We start from the raw sequence: 26,804 nt of genomic DNA, 5'->3' as shown, positions 1-26,804 counted from the left end.
TCTCAAAAAGAAGTGTGTCGCAAAGCTCTCGGCATCTTGAAAACGTCACACCGATATTTTATTTCTCCTTTTGTCCCAAAGTCTGCTTGCCATGGTCCATAATGTTTGAACAAAACAACAACAGCGTGTTGCTAGACGTTATGCAGTTGTCCACGTCTGTTGCCATGGTTACTATGGCAGTACAAGCGGAAACCAGGGATATTACGTCATTGACAGGCGACAAGTGACGGGCAGTATTTAAAATTGTGAATTTCTCTGGATTTACAAATTCTTGGAAACATTTAGGATATTGTAAGTACACAACTGAACAAATACATATATCTGAGCCTGTGGTTTTTTCGGATATCTTAATTAAAAAATCGTACATATTGTACTTTTAAAGGTGTACTGTGTAATTTTTAGCAGCATCTTGTGGTGAGGTTGCAAATTGCAACCAACATGAGTTAAGGTGGCCAACAGGAAAATATGTCGTCTTCTGAGACAGTAGAGAGTAACCAGTTAAGGTTTCTTAACAAAGATTCATTAAGAAATTATGTTTACTTAATTATTCAGTAAATCGATATGTTATTGCTACTTGTTCATCATTGTGTCAGTGTTTAATTTGCTGATCTTAGCTAGCTTTTTTGCACGAAGAACAACATATTGACTAAACGCTCTGTAGTAGTTTGTCCGTATAGGGCCACTGTAGGAACATGTCAGCGCAAAATGTCTATTTCAGTGTAAAAAGACCCTTGGTGTGTGTAGATAGAAATGGCTCATTCTAAGGTAATAAAAATATAACGGTTTATTATGTAAGGTCTTTATACACCACTGCGGTTCATGCAACGCTTCATTATGTAAGGCTTTATACACCACTGAAAACATAGTTATGTATATGATATTCCATTTCTGTCAACAGATCCTCCTAAATATTACACAATGCACCTTTAAAGTTGACCTATTATGCCCATTTTTAATATAAATCTCTGGTGTCCTCAGAATGTGTCTGTGAAATTTCAGCTCAAAATACCACCCAGATTTTTTTATTATAGGTTGTCTTTAAATGCAAATGAGCTGCTGCTCCCCGTCCCCATTCAGACTGGACCAATCCTTTATATGAGCTTCGGACACTGTGGGAACTACATAACGGACAAATTTCTTTCAGGCAAAATGTCAATAATACCCAGTAGCGAGTGCAGCCTTACATGGTTGTGCCGGAGTCAGACACAGATGGAGAGACTCAGGAAGAGGCTGCAACTGTTAGACTCTACATGGACGTTTCTCAATGGTTAGTGGATACATTTATGTAACTTAGTTGTTGTGGAGTTACGTTTATTCATCTCATCGACTAGCCTGTACTGTCATGTTAATCTATAAACTGTTGTAAAGGTGCTTGTGTGTGAACTGTATTAGGATGCCGACAGAGCCAGAAAATGCTGCATGGAGATGGTTAGTTGCAGGTATGGTTTAGTTTATAGTTATAATGTGAGACTTCTCACTCAGGGCGGGATCTAGTGCAGGTTGTCACCAGTGTCGTGGGCGAGTTTCCCTAGTCTTATGTAGGAGTAGAGGGAAATCTGAAACAGCTTGTTCTGAGAGATTGATAATGATATGTGGGGATTATAACAAAGTGTGGGGTTGATTTTTACCATTAGGCTGTTTTTTACACACACTGTGGACACACATCTGTGTTCAAACACCTTATATGAGAGATTGTAAGAACTTACAAGTATCTGGGTGTATATTTGAACAACAAGCTCAATTGGTCTGACAATACGATGCAAGTCTATAAGAAGGGTTAAAGTCATATTCATTTGTTAAGGCGACTGAGATCCTTTGGGGTTTGTCATGTACTACTTAAGACCTTCTATGACTCTGTAGTCTCATCTGTGATCTTGTACTCTGTCACATGTTGGGGAGGGGGACTGTTGGAAAAGGAGAAGAATAAATAATCTTATAAAGAAGGCAGGTTCTGTTGTAGGGATTGTGTTACCCACCTTAGAGGAGAATTATGTTTATGATGAATCATTTACATTTACATTTATTCATTTAGCTGACGCTTTTATCCAAAGCGACTTACAATTGCAATATATGTCAGCACGCCTCTTGAGCAACTAGGGGTTAAGTGTCTTGCTCAGGGACACATTGGTGTCTCACAGTGGATTTGAACCCGGGTCTCTCACACCAAAGGCATGTGTCTTATCCATTGCGCCACCACCACCACTCATGATTGTCATCCCCTTAATGAAACAGTTTGAGCTCTTGTGAGTACTCACAGCTCAAGATTAATTCATCCCCGCTGTTACAAGGAGTGTTTTAGGAAGTTTTTTTTTTTCCAGACGCAATTAGATTGTCCCACCAGAATTATACAAGATGAGAGACTATATTCTAGGATTATTTGGTTGTAATCATAATGCTTTATATGCATAATGCTGTAATCAAAAATTGTGTATAGTGATGATGAGGATGGTAGTAATGACTATTATTATTATCATTATTATTATTATAAGAAGCATTACTACTACTATACTATAAGGATTAATGTTATATACGTATGATCATAAAAATATTTTACTGTTATTATTATCGCTTTATTTGACATTTTATTTTATTCATTTATTTGACCTTAGTGATTTTATACTTCCTGACATAATTATTATTATATTATCTCTCATTATAGGATTCCATTTCTTTTTGTTCTTTTTTTTTTTTTTTTTTTTTTTTGTTGGTGCCATGATACCACTGTGGCTATTGTTATTGTTGTTGTTAATGATAATAATAATAATGATATTATTATTATTGTTGTTATTGATATTATTGTTATTATTATTGTTATTGTTGTTGTTGTTGTTGTTATCACTGTTATAAATAGTATTACTAAAGTAATCGTATTGATTATACAAAATTTTGTCGTGTCTCCGTCCTGCTATCCTATAGACATGATGGTCCCTGGGCCGGGGTTTTTTCAGGGTGGGGATGCCGGTGGGGCCTGCTCCCCGGGTGCTCTGGGCTGGGCTTGGACGGCCGCAACACTATTGTCCTTTTTAATGCATCTAATTCATTAAAAAAAAAAAAAAAAGAAAGTATGTATGTATATATGTGTATGTGTGTATATATGTATGTATGTATATGTATGTATATGTATATATATGTATATATGTGTATGTATGTGTATGTATGTATGTATGTGTATGTGTATATATATGTATGTATATGTGTATATATATGTATATATATGTATATATATATATATATGTATATATTAAAAAAACAAAATTAACACATATAGAACAGGGTAAGCATGGTGCGTTACTTCTGACCAAGGTTAGTTAGCACAGGAGTGGCAGAGGTCAGAATTCCACTCGGGCCTTGCCATCAACTGGCTACCCCTGGGTCTGTGTTTCATGCCATGTCTCATTTTAATGCAACATATTAGATTAGGAACATTGTCACATTAACTAGGCCAGGGTTGGCAATCTGGTGATAGCGGCCTGTCTGCGATGGTGGGAGTTGCCAGGGTACTTGGGGTGTTCTGGGCTCAGCGGTATCTTCCCTTGTTGATGGGCGGCACGTTCTGGGCACATCCTACAGGCTGTGGGTGGCAGGGCGGAGACATGACAAAACACAACACGACTGGATAATAGCGGTAATTATTTGCTACTGCATTTAGTTATTTATTGTATATTATGATGCTGGTGGAAGTAATGGTAGTAATTATTGATATTATCATCTTTATTATTGTTACTATCGCTACCATAAGTAGTCGGAATGGTGACAGTGGTATCTTTTTTTTTTTTTTTTTTTTTTTTTGTTAATTATTTTATTTTGTTTTTGTTTTATTTGCCTTGAATGTTTTTTTTTTGTTTGTTTTTTTTTTTTTTTTGTTAATGTTATTAATGCTAATATGTCATAATATATAGAGCATATGTACACAAACATACATTTCTATTCAGAAATTTAAACAATTCAACTGTTGTTCCGTTGAGATCCAATTTGATGTTTCACTGTTTTCACTGTATATACATACACTGTTCTCACTGTAATTTCACTCCTTGCATAATAAAAAAATAAAAAATTGATACTGGAGAATAAGTTGTGATGCTGTTATGAATGTTGTTTAAGTTCTATTTAGTCATTTTATTGTTGTGCTGCTGAGACATGTGACATGTAAATTTCCCCCTGTGGATTAATAAAGTTTATCAATCTTATAAAAGTGAATTTTGCATAATAGGACCCCTTTAATATAGAGCAGAAAACTGTTAGAATGCAAAAAAAAAAAAAAAAAAAACTTACCTTGAGATGGTATTTTAGTTATTGAATATAACACAGACATCATTCACGTTTGTCTCAGGTATAGTTTTGAGAAGCAGTAACTGCTGTTGCTAGGCGGTTGCTAGGGTGTTTTGGGTGGTTGCTAGGCGGTTGCTAGGGTGTTTTGGTGGTTGCTATGGTGTTGCAAGGTGGTTGCTAGGGTGTTCTGGGTGGTTGCTAGGCGGTTGCTAGGGTGATCTGGGTGGTTGCTATGGTGTTGCTAGGCGGTTGCTAGGGTATTCTGGGTGGTTGCTATGGTGTTGCTAGGCGGTTGCTAGGGTATTATGGGTGGTTGCTAGGCGGTTGCTAGGGTGTTCTGGTGATTGCTATGGTGTTGCTAGGCGGTTGCTAAGGTATTCTGCGTGGTTGCTATGCTGTTGCTAGGCGGTTGCTAGGGTATTCTGGGTGGTTGCTATGGTGTTGCTAGGCGGTTGCTAGGGTATTCTGGGTGGTTTGCTAGGCGGTTGCTAGGGTGTTCTGGGTGGTTGCTATGGTGTTGCTAGGCGGTTGCTAAGGTATTCTGGGCGGTTGCTAGGCGGTTGCTAAGGTATTCAGGGCAGTTGATATGGTGTTACTAGGTGGTTGGTAGTTGTCACAGATGGTTACTATGGAGTTTTTATAGAGTTCTTAGAATGATTTAACACTTAACTAATCGCTATTAGCATGTAGCTATTCACTGCTAGCATATGTAGCATGTTGGAAGTGCTGTTTGCTAGCATGAGTCAAAAGAGCCAAACCTCATCTCTATACAATGTTCTGATACAGAGATATAGGTCTTGCAAAATGGTTGCTAGGGTACTCAAGTTTGGTTGCTATGGAGTTGCTTGGGAGCTGGAAGCTTTAAACTTAAGAAGTTTAAAGTGGTTTGAAGTTTAAAGTAGTTTAGGCTACAGTAGTTTGAAGTTTATGACAGATAGATAGATAAATAAGTTAGATAGATACACGCACGCACGCACACACACACACACACACACACACACACACACTAACTCGCTCACACACTCACTCAGACACACACACGCACACTCAAGAGTTTATGAGTTTAGAGTTTATAAGTGTATAAATTGATGAGTTTATAAGTGTACGAGTTTTTGAGTTTAGAGTTTAGAGTTTATTAATTTATGAGTTTAAGAGTTCATAAGTCTATGAATTCATGAGTTTATAAGTTAATTAGTTTATAAGTGTATGAGTTTAGAGAACTACAGCAGCTACGCCGTTAGAATAGAATGACCCCTCTAACCCCCCTTGGCTAAATTATCTTCCATACCTAAAGAGTTAAAGGTTCTTAACCATTTGACCTACTGTGTGTGTCTTGCTTACGCCAGGTGCACAAACATACATAAATTCCAGAAGAGAAACGAATGCTTAAAACCAGACAATGTCTAAGAAAGTTAATGAAAAAAAAGTAAAATATCAATGTTTTATACAACACTGTCTAATAGCTTATATACTTAAGTTTTGGTTTATATCTTATTTGTATCTTAGACATGTCATCATCTTACACATTACTGACAAAACCCACAGGATTTTCAGTCAGGAGAGGGGATGAGGAGGGGTCGGAAAGATCAATGTCAAAACTAGAAGCATCAGCTTCTTGTCTGGGATTTGTCTTGTCCCGCCGGATCCAGTGCCGATGGTTTCTATTGTCTTCAGGTTTTTGCAGTTTTTCAGTTGCAAATCTTTCAATCTTCATAATTTTTAGTGAAATTATATGGTTGTCTGAGGTGGGGGCACAAGATTTTTTTTTTAAAGGATTAAACGGGGCATAACCAATAAAATTGAGAACCACTGTTTTAGCGCCAAATTATCAGAATTTCATTTGACATTGTATGACGTAACGGAGCCTCGTTTGCTGAAATCACGTGACTTGGCCAGTTTTGTTATGCACTTTAAAACACAGATTTGAAACAGAATATTGATATATGAATATTCTGAATATTCATACCTTTTTATCATTTAATGTTTTATTTGAAAAGGAAAAAATAGAAAAATCTGTCACATGAACCCTTTAATACACAGATAAAATGTATAAAATATTACAGAAACTACTCTAAACTTGTTAATTAATTACACTTTGACTGTTAAATTATGTCACATGAATATAATCTATTACTTTCTGCAGAATGGAAACTCTGAAGATGCGTTTCATTTTTCATCAGTAGTTGTGATGTGGATCTGTCCAGCGATGAGACAAAAGCTGAGTAAAGTTTAGCTTGTGCTTCATCTTACTGTGGCGTCTTGCTGTGGCTACAACAGAAATAAGACACACATTTACATAAATCAACACTACAAATGGTATAATCTCAGAAAAAAAATATATATTTCTGTCAGTGAATCGACTCGTATAATCCATCTTGTAACAGAAAGAAAAGACTGTTTAGTATCTATTGACTAGTTGATTGACTACTGAAGACATTTTCTTTCTTTATTGATGATATTGAGAAGACCTGAGGATCTCACACTTACGGAAGGTTCTCATATTCAAGAGAGCCCGACTGGTGAAAAGCAGGTCTGGGATGGACAGTCTATGGGAAAAACACATTGATTATTGATTATCTGACTTTTGACTCTTTTGCACATGTAGTTTTTGATATTTCTCTTACTGGGAGTGTGTTGTACAGGTCAGATGATCTGGACTCGAGGTCAAGACCTGTATATGTGCCTTCACTGGGATCAGTTCTGGTATGGTTCTACAGGGAAACAGAGAAAAGGACTATCACCATATTACATTTTGAAAAAAAATAAAAATAATAATAATGTAAAAGATTTAAATTGTTACATGACAATCAAATGTGTAATCACTCCAGAGTCTTTACTCATAAAACAATGTACAATCCTGTGTTATATATATATATATATATATATATATATATATATATTAGTGGTGGGCCGTTATCGGCGTTAACGTGCTGCGTTAACGTGAGACTCTTATCGGGCGATAACTCTTATCGCCGTTAATCTATACTCAAAGTTGGGTTGGGAGCTGGGTCTATGCTACGCAAGCTATGATGACTTTCACCTCGATATTTTAGCGCGGATTCGGTTCGGTGTTCGGTACGCATTTTCAAACCGAACGGTTCGTTGGACCATTTTTCCTGCCGACTAAAATTTTGTTATTTCAAATGTAGGTGTGTTGCGTGTGGCACTATAGTGAGAAACATACACATTTCTCCGTTATTAACGGATCAAACAGTGCGTGGAAGCCAGGAAGAAACATTGTGCCATGAATGAACTATCCGGTGTCCACAGATCTGCAACATTCACCATGGATTTACTCTAGTAACACTAACTGCAACCATGGAAGTTTGGCAGGAATAGTATGCTTAATGCTTTCAAGTAAAATTATGTTGGTTTTATTTTGACATTATGAATAAAATTGCTGCCCTCAAATGTTAATCTGAACTAAAAATAGACCTTTGTTTATAACTACTACAATATTAGGCTACATTTAATTTTTTCCAAGGAGCTGTTTTGTTTTATATGCTCATAAGAAGAGTCTATTATAGCTCCATCATTTCTCAAAGTAAAAAATAAATAAAATCCTACTTTATTATGTTAGTTTTATTAAAAAATAAATAAATAAATAAATAAATAAATAAATCAATAAATAAAAAATCTCTGGCATTTCTTCACAAGTTCTTTTAAATGTCACTTTGTATTTAAGAAACATGTGCCCTTTAGTCATTATTTGGGTAGCACACATATTCTGAATGCCTTCGGCAGAATTCATAAAATTCCGGCAAATTTTATGAGCCATTTTAATGTAGATTAATCTAGATTAATTCCAAGATTACAGTGAGATTAATCTAGATTAAAAAAAAAATTATCTATGCCCACCTCTAATATATATATACAGTGAGGAAAATAAGTATTTGAACACCCTGCTATTTTGCAAGTTCTCCCACTTGGAAATCATGGAGGGGTCTGAAATTGTCATCGTAGGTGCATGTCCACTGGGAGAGACATAATCTAAAAAAAAAAATCCAGAAATCACAATATATGATTTTTTAACTATTTATTTGTATGATACAGCTGCAAATAAGTATTTGAACACCTGTCTATCAGCTAGAATTCTGACCCTCAAAGACCTGTTAGTCTGCCTTTAAAATGTCCACCTCCACTCCATTTATTATCCTAAATTAGATGCACCTGTTTGAGGTCGTTAGCTGCATAAAGACACCTGTCCACCCCATACAATCAGTAAGAATCCAACTACTAACATGGCCAAGACCAAAGAGCTGTCCAAAGACACTAGAGACAAAATTGTACACCTCCACAAGGCTGGAAAGGGCTACGGGGAAATTGCCAAGCAGCTTGGTGAAAAAAAGGTCCACTGTTGGAGCAATCATTAGAAAATGGAAGAAGCTAAACATGACTGTCAATCTCCCTCGGACTGGGGCTCCATGCAAGATCTCACCTCGTGGGGTCTCAATGATCCTAAGAAAGAAATCAGCCCAGAACTACACGGGAGGAGCTGGTCAATGACCTGAAAAGAGCTGGGACCACCGTTTCCAAGGTTACTGTTGGTAATACACTAAGATGTCATGGTTTGAAATCATGCATGGCACGGAAGGTTCCCCTGCTTAAACCAGCACATGTCAAGGCCCGTCTTAAGTTTGCCAATGACCATTTGGATGATCCAGAGGAGTCATGGGAGAAAGTCGTGTGGTCAGATGAGACCAAAATAGAACTTTTTGGTCATAATTCCACTAAATGTGTTTGGAGGAAGAAGAATGATGAGTACACAGCAAAATCCCCAGTGTTAAATTAACACTCCTCAGTGTTTATATGTGTCCACACTACAGGGTGTTAAAAATTAACACTGAAGCAGTGTTGAAGTTAATGAGATAATTAAGTGATTAATTAAGTGATGATTGGCCATTAGTGGTGACACCTGATGATAACAAGCAGACTCACTGAAGGAAAGAGAAAAAACAATAACAGAAAAAAGAGAAACACAAGAACTACTGACTTCAAGTCATTACACATTGTTGCACTTATTATTACCAGTTTGACTTTATTTCTGTCATACATCGACAAAAGTTCTTGAGATTCAACAGAAGTTTAGACGGTAATATTTCATGGAATTTTTCTTTTCAAGTTACCATTATGGTGGTCAGTGTTTGCTTTAGTTGGGCTCTTGACACTTTTCTTTTTTTAATATATGTTTTTCTCTGGTTATTACAACTCTGTGTTTATAAAGCACATTTGTTACTGCAAGAGAAAACATGACCTGCTCACAATATGTTTTGATGATAAAAACATTATCATGTAGTGTCCTGATTCACTGATGTCATTCAGAGTCTAAATCTTTGACTATATGCTTGATGTCTTGTTTTAGTATTGGTGATTGTAGCTCTGAGATTCTACAGTTTGAGATCCAACAGCAATATGAAACATTTTGAAAATACTTTGTGCAAAGAAGTTATTGTGTTTAAACACACAGATATCAAGAATCAGCATACGAGTCTCAACAATGGTGACAATAAACAAACTAGTGACGAACAGATCAACTCTGAACATCACAAAACAAGATACTAAAGTCAGAACAAAACAATAGCAAAATAAAAGCCAACAGAAAAAACAATGAAAATTACAGTACAATTCAGCTGCATAATTTATTCATGCTGCAATGCATGATGTCAGCCATTGATGCGTTCTGATTGGTGGCTCCCATCATGCACTGCAACATGAAGCATTTGTTTGATTGTCACCATTGTTGAGATTCATATGTAGATTCTTGATGTCTGTGTGTGATTTTAAATCCTTCAGATCTTTAAAACATTGCTGGAAGTAACTACTGTAGTGAAAAATTAATAAAACAATTAGATAATCAGTTTATAATGCTGGGTGATATTATTGAATCAGGTCACTAGTAATTTCATCATTGAAACATAACCAGGGCTGAATTTCCAAAAGCATCTTAAACTTAACTTGATTGCAGACCAACTGCAACAAATGGTCTATACGATCAAATTAGGCTTGCGATGTTTTCAGGAAACAGCCAAAGTCATAGCTCCTCTTGCCACAACACATATGCTCTATAAACACAGAGTTGGAGCAGCCAGATAAAAACTAATGTTAAAAAGTAAAGGATCAAGAGCCCAACTAAAGCAACCACTGGTCACCATAATGGTGACATGAAACGAAACATTCCATAAAACATTACCATCTAAACTTCTGTTAAATCTAAATAAGACCGTGTGTAGATGTATGACAGAAATAAAGTCAAACTGGTAAAATAATAAGTGCAATAATGGCTCGAAGTCAGTAGTTCTTGTGTTTCTCTTTTTTCTGTTCATGTTTCTCTTTCCTTCAGTGAGTCTGCTTGTTATCATCAGGTGTCACCACTAATGGCCAATCATCACTTAATTAATCACTTAATTATCTCATTAACTTCAACACTGCTTCAGTGTTAACTTAATTACCTCATTAACTTCAACACTGCTTCAGTGTTAATTTTTAACACTCTGTAGTGTGGACACATATAAACACTGAGGAGTGTTAATTTAACACTGGGGATTTTGCTGTGTACCCAAGGGCGCCGTAAAGGGGTGGAAGGTTAGGACGATTCTAAGGGCCCAGGCTAATTTAGGGCCCAGAAGAGCAGACCCCCTTTTTCTTTTCTCTTTTTTATACATACATTAAATGTGCTAGGGCCCCTCATGCACTAAATGTGTATTTTGTCCGTTTTGACCATAGATTTAATATTTAAAAAACAAATAATGTATTTACTGTTTCAGTCACACCCCTCCCCTTACAATGGTTCATTCCACCTGCGCTGTCCGAGCTACGATCGCTAACGTCTCTTGCTTATTGCACTTGCTATAATGCAGCGCAGACAGTGACACACGCAGGCATGTCACATCAAAAGTTAGGGCATCAAAAAAGGAAAGGAAAGAGAAGACAGAGAACGCCGAAGTCGACAGTATAGCCCCTTTCACACAGAGATTCCGGAAAATACACGGATAAAGTGACCCGGGATTTGACCCGGGTTCTTTTGATTTTGGTTCATTCACACTGCCAGTGATTTTCCGGAATCAGAGAGTGCGTTCACACACAACCCGTAAAAATCCCGTAAAGAAACGTGACATTGATGTGACTTTAATGTCTCAGCAGCGTCTTCAGTTTGCTTATGAGCTGCGATTTCTCTCGAGAGAAACCACGCTTGTGCATTTTTTTCTCTGATTCGATCATAAACTTGCGCATTACGTACCGTTTCACAGCTGGCGAACGATCCCGCGCTTCAGCATCATCACTATGACACGGCATTATTACGTCTTTTGTTCACACAGCGCGGGTTCCGGGACTGAACACGGCAATGTTACTAGGTCCCCAACCCGGCATCGATCCCGGTATAAATCCCGGGTCGTGTTTGCGTTCACACAGAAGGCACTCTGGCAATTTGCCGGCAATTTCCCGGGTTCAAAGCGCTGTGTGAAAGGGGCTTATGTCACACAGTTTTTCAAAAAGAAAGGTACTATAGCTTGCCCTATTCCTGTATTCCAAAACTTTCAGAGTTACTTATTTTTGTTGCTACATGACCTGCTTTTATCTAGCTAGCTTAGTAAAATAATTACTGAATTATGATTTACATCCAACAATAATAACATCTCTGGGTTATCATGTCTCTACACCATAGACTGTAAAAAATAGCTCTACACAGATTCAGCGGCTGCTGCACACCCACGTCCTCCTTCTCCCCCCGTGCGAAATTCGCGTCCGATATTTTAGCACGTTAAAAAATAAATACAACCTCACGTTATGTCAATCACACTTGCACACTGCCTCCGAAACTTTCGTCCGTCAAAAAAAAAAATCGGATCGGGTTCGATTTTCTGCGGTTTTCGCATCCTTAACAAGGGTTTGAATGGTGTTTTGATAGTTGAAAGAGCCACAGAATGACGGATACGAAAAAACGCATGCGAAAATTTCGGATTCAGTGTGCAAGGACCTTCAGCCGAACAAGGTGAGCCTGAGCGCGAAACTTCACGAAGATTGAAGCCTCTAAACACGTCTTATCTACTGTGTTCGCCACATGATGATAACTTTACAAAACAAAAAGTAATCTATACGCTAAAAAAAAAAACACAAAATCAGTTTGCCGTGTGTGTCGTGTGTTCTGCGAAGTGACAGTGCTGCTGCTACGATCAATTATGTCAAACTTGACGTTCTTAATATGAATAAAATGCCCCAGAAAAAAATTATATAAAAAACTGAATAAAACATGTGTCTGTAGTAACCATTGGCTATAAGGAGTTTACAAAATAGATATTTTAATATTAAGAAAACTAAATAGGCCAATAGAAATAATATGGTTATTACGTGTGTGTTTGACTTATACAAATATATTTTTTTTTCTTGTTTTTGTAGGCTTTGTACTCATCTTTAGACATTTTAACTACGCAATGTGCTAAGTATCTTTTTTAAAGTATACAGGGCATGTTTATTGGGTTAAATTTTATCTGTAAAAAATGTAGGGGGCCCAGAAATTTTGGTTTCCATAGGGCCCAGAATTTCTGGCGGCACCCCTGTGTGTACCATCCCAAGAACACCATCCCTACTGTGAAGCATGGGGGTGGTAGCATCATGCTTTGGGGGTGTTTTTCTGCACATGGGACAGGGCGACTGCACTGTATTAAGGAGAGGATGACCAGGGGCCATGTATTGCGAGATTTTGGGGAACAACCTCCTTCCCTCAGTTAGAGCATTGAAGATGGGTCAAGGCTGGGTCTTCCAACATGACAATGACCCGAAGCACACAGCCAGGATAACCAAGGAGTGGCTCTGTAAGAAGCATATCAAGGTTCTGGCGTGGCCTAGCCAGTCTCCAGACCTAAACCCAATAGAGAATCTTTGGAGGGAGCTCAAACTCCGTGTTTCTCAGCGACAGCCCAGAAACCTGACTGATCTAGAGAAGATCTGTGTGGAGGAGTGGGCCAAAATCCCTCCTGCAGTGTGTGCAAACCTGGTGAAAAACTACAGGAAACGTTTGACCTCTGTAATTGCAAACAAAGGCTACTGTACCAAATATTAACATTGATTTTCTCAGGTGTTCAAATACTTATTTGCAGCTGTATCATACAAATAAATAGTTAAAAAATCATACATTGTGATTTCTGGATTTTTTTTTTTAGATTATGTCTCTCACATGCACTGTGGACAATTTCAGACCCCTCCATGATTTCTAAGTGGGAGAACTTGCAAAATAGCAGGGTGTTCAAATACTTATTTTCCTCACTGTATATATATATATATATATATATATATATATATATATATATATGTATGTGTGTGTGTGTGTGTGTGTGTGTGTGTTCTACACAGCCAAATCCCCAGTGTTAAAGCTACACTGTGTAAGATTTTATCCCATCTAGCAGTAAAATTGTTTATGACTACCAACTGAATATTACTTTCTAGCCCCTCCCATTCCGTGGGCTTTTTAACTCTTACGGTGGCGTATTATTTCAAATCTGCCGGCAGTCATGAGTAATCTCCCCCTCGCATTCGTCACGGTGCCACTGAGTGTCAAAACGCAAAAGGCAAGGCTTGAATTTCCAGGTATGTCCCTCTTTGGCTAATGTATTTTCAAGATGGTGGCGCAGCACGGCTGCCATCATTCGAGCGACTCGCTCATATGTATTCTGAATGGCAGATTCTACGCTTACGAGAATACTTGATTAGTTGGTAGAAGTAATTACACATTAATGAGCACATATCATTTGGAAAGAACAAACTTAAACTTAAAAACTTAAACTTAAAAAATTACACAGTGTATCTTTAAATTAACACTGCTCAGAGTTTATATAATCCACATTTAAAGAGTGTTATAAGTAAAGTTAAGGAGATTTTGAAGTTATTGAAGACACCTAATGTTAACAAGCAGAATCACTGAAGGAGAAAAACGTATTTTCGGTGTTTGTTTTAGTTGGGCTCTTGACCCTTAAATCATTAACTTTAGATCTAGTATGGCTGCTGTACCTGAGTTATAACAGCCAGATGAACAAAGAGAAAAGGTGACCTGATGGTGTTGGTTGTGTTTTAACATAATCATTATTTCACAATCATTTGACCTGAATAAATGAACTCATATAGAGCCCAATCTCTGAGTTAGGTTTACTTTATTAAAGGTCCCGTTCTTCGTGATCCCATGTTTCAAACTTTAGTTAGTGTGTAATGTTGTTGTTAGAGTATAAATAATATATGTAAAATTATAAAGCTCAAAGTTCAATGCCAAGCGAGATATTTTATTTAACAGAAGTCGCCTACAACGAACGGCTCGTTTGGACTACATCCCTCTACTTCCTTCTTTAATGACGTCATTAAAACAGTTTTTTGACTAACCTCCGCCCACAGGAATGCTCCCTCAACTTACTGTGTTTACTCAGCTCTTACAGTGTAAAAAACTGTAAAAGTAAAGCAAAGTAAAACTGACGCTTCATCTTTTGTGTGATGTACAATAAACTTTATTAAACTCATCAGTATATGTTTGATCATCATTCAGACAGCAGACTTGTAGGCTATTAATAAATAATGGATACATACAAGCAGATGACAAATACGTTATAATAACCGTAATTAAACTACTAAACTATACCTGTATCATCTCTATACAGCACTCTGACTCTGTAGGCATTATTGTCCGACTCGAAATGAACACCGTTACTGAGAGTTTCTGATGAAATTGTCCTGAGAGACTGTGCGCGAGCTCATGAAGCTCCGCCCCCTGTGTCGTCCAGCAGCAGCTCATTTGCATTTAAAGGGCACACACTAAAACAGCGCGTTTTTCTGAGCCCCAAAAAATGACAATTCAATTTTTAGATAATTTTTTTTGTTGTAAAAAATTATCTGTTGGGTATTTTGAGCTGAAACTTCACATACACACTCTGGGGACATCAGAGACTTATTTGACATCTTGTGAAAAAAAGGGGCATAATACCTTTAATTATTGCAGCACTGTCCTTGTACAGCATAATATTTTTAACTTTTACAATGTAATCCAAATAATTTCCCTAAAGTTGTTCTTATACAAAAAAAAAGCTTTTTTTTTTTTTGTTTAGACACAGACATTAAGAATCAGCCAGTGAACAATGGTGACAATTATAAAGCATGTTGCAGTGAGTTCTGGGCGCCACCAATCAAAACTCATTCGTGGCTCCCATCATGCACTGCGGTATGAATAAATAATGAGCTTATGGTCAGAGGTGATCTGTTCGTCACCATTGCTGAGATTCAATACGCTAATTCTTGATGTCTGTGTGTGCCTACATTACATTTCTGGTAATTGATTTGATCATTTTGATTTCATTGAAAAGGCTAAAAATGGCATGCTCTACAAGGACAGTGCTTCTATAATCCATAAGGTAAACTTAACCCAGAAATTATGCTCTCAATGAGCTCAGTGATTCAGGTCAAATAATGATTGTTAAAACACAACCAACACCATCAGATCACCTTTTCTATTTGTTCATCTCACTGTTATCACTCAGTTACAGTAGGCAAACAAAATCTAAAGTTAAAAATGTAAGGGTCAAGAGCCCAAGTAAATCAAACACTGATCACCATAATGGTGATGTAATGACTGATTTTCCTGCTAAAACAAAGACTCACCCTGCAATAAAGCCATAAAACACACTCACAGAAGATAGCAAAGACAGAGCACAGGACAGGATTGTCCTGTCCAAACTTATCTCTTTGTCTCCTTGTTTGACATTCTTAATGAACTTTCAGTGACTTGAGGAGGGAGTGGGGGGATCCCACTCCCTCCTCAAGTCACTGAAAGTTCATTAAGAATGTATATATATATCACATATGGTGTATCTTGTGAATCTATTGTTTTTCCTTTTCATGTTTGGTATAATTTTAAGTGTCTCAGTGCGATTGGTAAAATGGTCTTAATTTCATTGCAGTCATTGGTTTAATGAGAAAGATTGAGAACTTAGGAGAATTTGGTTCCCCTCTCTGGGTGATATCTCCCGAAACAGGTGCTCACATGGATTGACCCAAACAACTCTAAACAATATTTGTATAACCCTTTTGTTCTGGTCTGGGTATTCAAGGCTAGGTGTCAGAGCAGTCTAAGGGACCCTTTACCAGGAACATCCCCCATACAGTGCTGTTTCAGTGTTTTCCCATGGGGAAACACTCACACACCACTGTGTGTCTCGGTCAGGAAAGCATTACTTACTTTTAGAGTCATCTTTGAGTAAATTATGTCATGTATTTATTATTTCTGAATTGGCTTTTAATCATTTACTTGTGTAATTGGCAGGATACATTTTTACCTGACAAATAAATGTTACATCTTGATTTATTCTTAAGTATTCTGAAATCATTATTTTAGTAGATTATGAGGAGGCTGGTGCTACTGCAGCTCTGTGTCCAGGATAGGTCAAACTAAAGGTGCATGTATGAACAGAGCAGTAGGCACGTCATCTGGAGACCTTTTGATTTCTGTCTATCACTGACTTGGCAAGTTGTACGGAAGTGGCTAAATAAACTACACTTTTTTGTATGAGTGAGCAGTAGGCAACCGACTTAAGAGGTATTAGCAAACCCTGCACCCTCTGACCAAGATCAGACTGGCGAGGCTGTGTCCGTGAGATCCACGTAAACCCGGGGCGTGTAACTCTGTGCAGCATAAAGTAATATTGAAACTAAATTCCAATAAATTTAGTGAACTTCACTGGAGCGCTGGAAAGACATACACGCATTATTATTTCTTCGCCCAGGCCGTTGGATTCCGTCGTTGGGCCAATGGGTGGTCCTTACAGTGACTTACATTACAGTTTTCTCCTTCAGTGATTCTGCTTGTTAATATCAAGTCAAGTCAAGTATATTTGTATAGCGCTTTTCACAATACAGATTGTATCAAAGCAGCTTCACAGTATTAAATCAAAATAACACAACAAGGTTTGTTTCTAGTGGAAAAAACGTCCACGTTTGGTAAGGCTGATCAATAGTATTATTGATTGATTAAATTAAATTAAATATCCCCAACTGAGCAAGCCAAAGGCAACAGTGGCAAGGAACCGAAAAACTCCATCAGGTGACCTAATGGAGAAAAAAAACCTTGGGAGAACCCAGGCTCAGTCGGGGGCCAGTTCTCCTCTGGCGTTTATGAACTAGAGACCGGATTTAACTGTAAGATTAAAAGTATTATATGAATGCCTGGCTGAAGAGATGCGTCTTTAATCTAGTTTTAAACTGGGAGAGCGAGTCTGAGCAACGAACAGTATCAGGAAGACTATTCCAGAGATTTGGAGCTAAATGTGAAAATGCTCTCCCTCCTTTGGTGGATCTGGATATCCTAGGTATGACCAAAAGCCTTGAATTTAGTGATCTTAAAGAGCGCGATGGATTATAGGGCGATAGAAGATCCGTTAAACAGACTGGAGCTAAGCCGTTTAGGGCTTTATAAGCCAGTAGCAATACCTTGTAATTATTCCAGAACTTTATAGATAACCAATGTAGTGATGATAAAATCTTAGTGTTATATGCTCATATTTTCTTGATCTAGTAAGAACTCTAGCGGCGGCATTTTGGACTAACTGTAGCTTGTTTATTGAGGATACAGGACAACCAGCTAACAAAGCATTACAATAATCTAGTCTCGAGGTCATGAATGCATGAAATAACTTTTCTGCATTAGAAACTGATAGCATATTACGTAGCTTAGCAATGTTTCTAAGGTGGAAAAAGGCTGTTTTTGTAACATATGAAATATGATTTTCAAAAGACAGGTTGCAGTCTAGTATAACACCCAGGTCTTTTACTGTAGAGGATAAAGTAACAGGACATCCTACTATGTTAAAGTTGTATTGTGAGAGGTTTTGTGGGTGGTTTTTTGAACCGATAAGTATTACCTCTGTCTTGTCTGGATTTAATAAAAGAAAATAACGCGTCATCCAATCTTTTATATCTTTAACACACTCTGTCAATTTGGATAATTTAGCGTTTTCATCCAGCCGTGATGAAATATATATATTTGAGTGTCATCAGCATAAGAATGGAAACTAATTCCATGTTTCCTTATAATATTTCCAAGTGGCATCACATATATTGAGAATAATAGAGGGCCCAATACAGATCCCTGCGGCACTCCACAGTTTACTGGAGTTATGATTGATTTTTCTCCATTTAAATAGACAAAATGGTAGCGGTCAGATAGGTACGATTTGAACCAGCTTAATGCTTGTCCTTGAACACCAGCATAATTTTGTAGTCGATCTAAGAGTATTGTGTGATCTATATGTAACCCACTAGAATGTAATTCTAGTATGTTGTGGGTTATAATTTTTTATTCTTTGTGTTTGTTTAATTTAGCCTCTCATTCAGAGCTAACATGTTAATGGAGTCTAACGCTTCATATTTCAGAGTCACAATATATGTGTGCTTGTCCCTTTAAGAATGCCGTGCTTTGTAGCAAGGTAGATGGGTGTGTACATGGGGAAAAACGTGGTTTTGCCCTACAAGTTAGGTTGTTTGTATTTTCATTGGTTTAAAAGTGTTAAGACCCTCCCTCCCGAAAAAATTAAGAATTTTGAGTGGGTAAGAGGGAGGAAGAGAGAGTTGGGGAGCGGCAGAGGAAGAGAGCTGATCAGACCGATCTGAGCTTACGATTGCAGTAATTGGAGTTAATTAATCGATAAAACATCGTATTAATACTTATTAAATACGTATTAATAAGTGTTTATAGTGTGTGTTTGTGTAAACACGGGTTAAGATTGTTTCATCGTTTGGTTTTGTATTCTCCGTGTATGTTTTTCCGTCACTGCGGTTACTCATTTGCTCGTAAACAGCGGTTATACAGACTGTGCTTAAAGTTATCCTAAAAATAACTTAAAAGAAGAACAGAAGGACAGAAATCAACGTGTTTGGTCGTGTGATCGGACCGAGGAAGACCAGATAGCGTCCCAGATCACCGTGAGGTCTGGGATTCCTCTGGCTGCGTTGGAGTGTGACACACATCGGCTGACAGGGACAACGCAGGAGGAGGAGCTGCCGGAGGCCTGACACGGGATCCTCGATCGATCACGGGTTTGCATCGCACGCTAAGTTAAGGTATATTGTTGATTTTATTTGTGCTCAGGAGAGTGAAGAGGCCAATTTTCAGTTTATCTGGCCACCACGGACACGAGCTACGATCCAGGCCTGCAACGGGTTGTGTTTTGAATGACTGTGTGTGTGTGTGGGCCCACAAGTGTTTAAAGTCAGTTTATACAGTGTTATTCAGCGCGCTCAGAAATTGCAAACACCTACAGTGATTATTTTGGTACTTTAATTTTCATGTGTTACTTGCTCAATTAATTCAGTGTATTTGACATTTTTGGTCATTTCAGAAATTCAGTCATTTGTAACCTTGCCCAGTTGAGCTTAAATTTGTATCAAATTTGATATTTATTTGATTGTTTAACTACTCCAAAGCTTTATTTTGTTTATACATTTCACACTTTCCATTCCTTTATTTTAAATTTAAGTAAATCCTTTACATTTTTCTACTTATTCTACGTGTTTTCTTTATTCAAAAGGTTTTTATAAGAGCCTGTAAAGGTGCAGAATAGCCATTTTATTTAGAGTAACTTTCTAATATACATTAGTTCAGTCAGTGACTCCAGAGGGGCCCATAATACAACATCTCTTAGGGCACTAGATTATTGAACCTGGTGCTGCCCCTTACTAATCTATTATAAAAAAAGGTAGGGGGCGCTACATATAGTATCGAACGCAACACTAAGATCAAGTATAACTAGTATTGAGATACAGCCTTGGTCAGAAGCTAAAAGTAAATCATTTGTGATTTTAACGAGCACAGTTTCAGTGATATGATGCGGCCTGAATCCAGACAGAAACTTTTCATAGATGTCATTTTCTTGCAAGAAAGAGCCCAGTTGAGCGGACACCACTTTTTCTAATATTTTAGACATAAATGGAAGATTTGAAATGGGTCTATAATTTGCTAGATTATGTGGGTCAAATTGTGGTTTCTTAATAACTGGTTTTATAACTGCCAGTTTAAATGTTCTTGGAACATGACCTAAAGTTAAAGATGAGTTAATAATATTGAGGAGAGGCTCTTCCACTACAGGTAACACTTCTTTCAATAGTTTAGTTGGTATAGGATCTAACAAACATGTTGTTGTTTTAGATGAAGTGATACGTTTATTTAACTCTTTTTGTTCTATAGTTGTAAAGCATTGTAATTGTTCTTGCGGGGTGATAATTGAGGCTGAATTATAAGGCGCGATTGAAGATTGAACGTTTACAATTGTGGTTCTGATGCTTTCTATTTTCTCAGTGAAGAAGTTCATGAAATCATTACTACTAAACTGTAACGGGATATTTTGTTCAGGTGATGTCTGTTTATTTGTTAGTCTAGCCACGGTGTTAAATAAAAACCTTGGATTATTTTGGTTATTTTCTATTAGTTTGCGGAGGTGCTCAGCCCTGGCCGTTTTTAGGGCCTTTTTATAACGTGACATACTGTCTTTCCACGCGATTCTAAAGACCTCTAAATTAGTTTGTTTCCATTTACGCTCTAAATTACGGGTTTCTCTCTTTAGAACATGCGTAGTATTGTTGTACCATGGTGCTTTACTTTTCTCTCTGACCTTTTTTAATCTAATGGGTGCAACAATATCCAGTGTTCTAGAGAGAATGGTGCTCATAGTGCTAGTGAGTTCTTCTAGTTCATCTGTTTTTTTGGGTTCACTGAGCAGCTGAGACAGATCAGATAAGCAATTTGAGAAATTATCTATGGTGGATGGGAGGATTGTTCTGCCTGGTCGATAACGCGGCGCAGCATGACATATTACAGGAGTACGTAATATGCAAGTTACCATGTAATGGTCAGTGACATCATCCCTTTGTGGAATGATATCTATATCGGTTGGATCGATTCCATATGATATAATTAAATCGAGTGTATGATTAAGACGATGAGTTGGTCCGGTGACGTTTTGCTTGACCCCAAAGGAGTTTAATAAATCTGTAAACGCAGCCCCTAATGCATCATTTGAATTATCTACGTGTATGTTAAAATCTCCAACAATGAATGCTTTATCGACGTTGACCAATAGATCTGAGAGAAAATCTGCAAACTCTTTTAGGAAATCAGTGTAAGGCCCTGGCGGTCTATATATGGTAGCCAAGGCTAGAAATAATAGGGTGTCTTCAATAATGCTCAGGTGTCTTCAATAATGCTCAGGTGTCTAATAATATCAGGTGTCTTCAATAATGCTCAACCATCACTCAATTATTCACTTAATTATCTCATTAACTTTAACACTGCTTCACTGTTACTTATAACACTCTTACCCCGGATTTCCACCAGCTGCATGTCGGCTCTGTGCTCCGTCGTCCTTCAATACCAGACAGTCTCAAAAACATGGTTTGAAATCAGGTCCGGATTTGTTGCGGAGCGGCTGTGGCCATGGCTGACAGCTGAAGTCACGAGGACCCACGAGATCTCGCAAATTCACGAGCATCCGGCAAAAATAGAAGCTCTGCGTATCTGCTCCGGAGGGCTGCGGATCGCCGGAGTCGGAACGCAGCCGTTCCGCAGTCAGTGAAAATACACACATTGACATCAATGGAAACCTATTGACTCCGCCGCCGTTCCGGAGCGGATCCGCAGCCGTTCAGCATTTGGTGGAAATTAGGGGTGAGTGTGGACTCATATAAACACTGAGCAGTGTTAATTTAACACTGGGGATTTTGCTGTATACATGTACAAAGAAGCTGTAATTGATTTATTAGTATCATTCTGTGGTTTTGGACATCTTACCTCATACTCGTGTATTGCAGATCTACAGTTTATCCTTTTCTTCTGACTGTCAAAAATAAACGGAAACAAGCCATTTCATTGTTTTGTGTAAAATTCAAATGTACTTTTGCATTAGTCTAAAAGCAAATTATATTACTCTTTGTTGATATATTTTTACTTACATTGTATACAATACGATGATGATGATGATGAATGCCACTGTGATCACTACCCAGACGGACCAACCAGTACCACGATTATCTGAAAGAGGAAGAATATTATAATTAAACCTACAAACTAAGAATGACACTAATACATTCTGTGGTGGGTCTAAAGTAGAAAACACAATAAATTTCACATCACAGACAATGTTTAGAGGATTTAATGTCACATTTACTGAACCATCATGAACTCACACATGACGTTTAAAGTCACAGCATCAGAGTATTTCTCTCCATGTTCATTGATGGACTTGCACTTGTATTCTCCACTGTCATCAGAGCTGATCTTTGAGATGTTGTAGATTCTTCCAGATCCTACAATCGTTCCTCCTTTAAACCAGCTGATTTCTGCAGGAGGGTTTGAGTCACTGATGCAGTTCAGAGTCACTGAATCTCCCTCCACTATTACACCAGATGGACTGATGGAGATCACAGCCAAGCAAAATTATGTTCATTCTGGCTCATCAGTGGACGTCTTTTAAACGTACGCTTTTGTCACAAAGACGTTGAAAAGACGTCCACTGATGAGCCAGAATGAAAGTTTTTTTTTTCTTTTTTTTTACGTGTTCTGCACGTCCGATATAGATGTTCATGGGTCCTCCGTACAAGGTTAAAAACTAGCTCAAATGTGGTCATTGTGGTCATTTTCAAAGTCAAGGTCTCATTTAGACTATTTATACTGTTTCTGGACCAAATAATCACTCTCAGCATGCATTAAATTAAAACTCACGTTAATCTCAATGTAATTTCCATCTGTAGTTGCAAAGTATCTCACAGACAGTGTGTGTTTGTCCAAAAATCTTGAAAATAAAAGAAACCACGCACCGCTTTAGACAACTTAGCATCTATTTGAAGTCATCATTGTAGTGGGCAGTGTTTGCTTTAGTTGGTCCCTGTACTTCTTGTGTTAGCTGTTTTTTGGCTGCTGTAGCTGTGTGTGTGTGTAACACAATCAGGTGTTATCAGCTCCTTGTTGATGATGACAAAATAATCACAAAATGAGCATCCTATGTTGTGTTTTTAATTTTGGGTTTATATTTGGCATTTATAGCAAGATTTTGCATATGAATCCCAACAGTGACAATTAAAAAAAAAGAAAAGCATTGGAATCAGGGATGAGTTTTGTACTATAAACCCACCCATCATGCATTGCAGGATGAAGCTTTTTTTGTTTTGATTGTCACCGTTGTTGTGATTTCTATGCAAAATCTTGATGTCTGTGTGTGACTACATGGTACACTTGCTCAAAACTTTATATCCACCTTCTGTATCTGACTGAAATAGTCAAAGTTTCTGTATTTGATGTCTGTGATTAAGAACAGCACCAGTGGCTCAGTGAAGATAACAACAGATTGTCCTCTTGTAATCTGCATTTGGTGAGTTGCTACTTTTGTGGCTTAAGCTCCTGATTATTGTGAAATGCCTCTGATGTTTGTGAAGATTCATTCCTATTATAAATGGCAAATAATATAGATTTTAATATAAATTCTTGCACTTAATATTCACCCTAGCAAAGTGGTGATGAAAAATAGGTTGTTAACAAAGGTTTGTTATCTAAACATAATGCATTAACTGAACTGTATAATTTTATTATATACGAAATAAAATAGATACTCACACATGACATTGAGCTGAACAGCAGGAGAGATGTGAGTGTGTCCGTCCACAGCACAGCTATATCTGCCTGAATCCTCTCTTCTGACTGACTGCAGCAGGAGTTCATTGTTTCTGTCTCTTCTCTCAGTTAATGGCTGTGAGTTTCTGTACCAGATGAATGTTGCTCTGTCAGTCAGAGCGCAGCTGCTTTTACATCTCAGAGTGACTGAATCTCCCTCTGTCACTCTCTCAGGAGACTCCACCTGAAGATCTGAACACAACACACACATTATATCTAGTGCTGCTGTCATACACTGATTATTATGACCGCCGCTAAAAAAAGCGGTCATATAGGGATTGTCAAAGTTTTTTTTTTTTTTTTCGTCATCTACTGAATTTTTTCGTCAACGATACCAGGGACACTGAAACACCGGGGAACATGAAATTTGGTGGGCATGTAGTCCTTTTACGGAAAAAATTCGTTTGGTCCCCGGGGGCCACTCCCCCCCCCCCCGCGCTGGGCCCCCCCAAACCCAAAATAACTACCTGAACTGTGGCACCGAGGATGAAGAAATTTTTATGGTATGTTGGTCTTAAGGGCCCACATCAACCTAGCCGATAATCACTCATTTGTGATTTGCGCCCCTCCCATAAAAAATGAAAATGCAATATTATTCTGCTTTAATCGCCCCTATCTTCAGTTGAGATGTTCAGAACTGCACCATATTTCATGTGTATGATTAACTTGACATCATCTGGGGGTATGCTAAGTTTCGTAGAATTTCATCCATGGGGGGGTATAAAATAAATTCATTTATGTGCACATTTAGTGACTGTACACTCATCGGCCTGTAGATGGTGCTGTTGAGCGAAGGGTTGCTGGTTTAGGATGATACTGTCACTAGGGTTGCCAGCTGTCCCGAATTAGGCGGGACGTCCCGCATTTAGGGCCTAATTTATTTGTCCCTTGCGTGACCTCCTGTGTCCCGTTTTTTGACAAGCTGATAAACCACTGACTGATACAACAGCAACAGCAGCAGTGCTGACCACGACACTTGAGAATGATCACCGACACCTGTCATCATCCAATCACAGCTTTTTTTAATCACTGTTTTGAGACAAATCATTGTTTGATTTGCGAACATCCTCTGCCGTCTGGTCGCTTCCGCTTCAAGCCGGACTCGTCTCCGCTTACGGTAATTTCCTTTCACTGTCCACGTTTTGATTTCGGCTAATCAGTTTTGGCGAATGCAAACAACGTGATTGTTCATGAGTCTAACATCCAGCCATGCAAGAAAACATGTAATCTACTAATTGTAACCACGATTGTCCCGCATTTTCCTTTTCTGAAGTTGGCAACCCTAACTGTCACACACACACATGCAGGAATACAAACAAACGCAAGCATGCACACACACTGACATCCACACGCACAGACACACACCCATACACACACACATACAAATCCACATGCACAGACACACATACACAAACACACACACATACACACACACACACACAGACAGACATGCACATACTACTACTTTTTTTAGGTATATACATAAACACGCAATACAGCCAAATTGCTCCACGTCATTTCTTTTTGTGGAAAGCCAGTGCAGGCCTGAGCGGCGGTCATATTTTGTACCGCCATGCGGTACATCTAGTTATTCAACATAATGCACAGAAGAAGAGATAAACCTCATCAAAGTCACCTGTGACAGTAAGATTCACTCCTGGAACACCAATCCATTTTCTATCAGGTTTATCAGTGATGAATCTGAAATAGTACATGTGTGAATCCTTCAGTGTCACATGACTCAGTCTGACGGTGCAGTTCTGCTGTTTATCTCCCAGATACTGAAGCCTCTGACTGTATCCAGGGTCCTCAGACAGATCTGGAGGCTCTTTAACCTCTACAGGGCCTTTGGTCCAGAACACTTTCATGATCTGACGTCTAGTAGGGTATGTATAAGAGCATCTCATTATCACTGTTGAGTCCTTTAGTGCACAGATGTGTGAAGGACTGTAACTCACACCCCAATCAGCCCACTGGGTACAAACTCCTGAAACACACATTAAAGGGATAGTTCACACAAAAATGATTGTTTAATAATTATTGACCCCTCGTATTCATTACATTCTTCATTTTTCATTAATTCATTCATTAATTTTTACACATTAAACACATTAAAAACATGAATATAACTCTTATTGATGCACATATTTATATTGTACATTAATTCCAATCAGAAGAATTTAAACATTTATCTAAAGTTATTATTCTTTTTTTTTATTTTAGCTCTGATTACCTTTATTTTTTACTTTATTTGGATGATTCTTTTTTCTTTTTTTTTTCACAGAAATTAGTTTGTGAAAGGGGTTTTAACAGGGTGCTGCCGGACTCATGGTTTTAAAAAAGAAAGACTTTGATGAGTGACTAAAGAACATCAAAATATTCTCCATCAGGAGCGACTCACCGTGAATCATGAGCAGAAACACCAGAGGAAGAGGAGGAGCCATTATCAGTGACGCCACTACAAGAACAATAATACAGAATCACACAGTTGTTCCTAATCCTGGACGATCCTCAGCATTTTAGATGTCTCCTTAATCAAGCACACCTAATTCAGTTCATCAGCTCGTTATTAAAGGCTCCAAGGCCTTAGATGGGTTTGTCAGATAAGAGAGACATCAAAACTGTGCAGTATTGGGGGTCCTCAAAGACCAGGATTGGGACCACAGGGATAACACACACAATGAGCATTATAAAACAATCTTTAGCTTTAAAAACATTTTCATAAATAATGTTTCACTGAGAATATTTCCATTTGATTAGGTCAGTGGTTTCTACAACAGTATTAATCTGACTATATTCACACAGTGACCAGCGTAACTCTTACCGTGTTCTGGTGAGTCTCTCCAGCAGGCGT

At 38.0% G+C, this 26,804-nt stretch overlaps 1 protein-coding gene across 1 annotated transcript; it reads right to left on the bottom strand.

The window, feature by feature from the left end:
• Positions 1-6,457: 6,457 nt before the first annotated feature.
• On the bottom strand, positions 6,458-26,394 carry LOC307154728 (B-cell receptor CD22-like; the record flags this gene model as incomplete). Its single annotated transcript, XM_079864814.1, has 9 exons — positions 6,458-6,537; positions 6,757-6,815; positions 6,894-6,980; positions 22,076-22,121; positions 22,237-22,315; positions 22,471-22,643; positions 23,896-24,142; positions 25,587-25,937; positions 26,352-26,394. The coding sequence occupies 9 exons, from the start codon at positions 26,392-26,394 to the stop codon at positions 6,516-6,518; spliced, it is 1,107 nt and encodes a 368-aa protein (XP_079720940.1). The 3' UTR covers positions 6,458-6,515.
• Between the last annotated feature and the right edge of the window lie 410 nt (positions 26,395-26,804).

Source organism: Squalius cephalus (genome assembly GCF_949319135.1).
Source record: "Squalius cephalus genome assembly, chromosome: 2".
NCBI classification, from domain to species: Eukaryota; Metazoa; Chordata; class Actinopteri; order Cypriniformes; family Leuciscidae; genus Squalius; species Squalius cephalus.
This window is presented reverse-complemented; position numbering and strand designations above follow the sequence as displayed.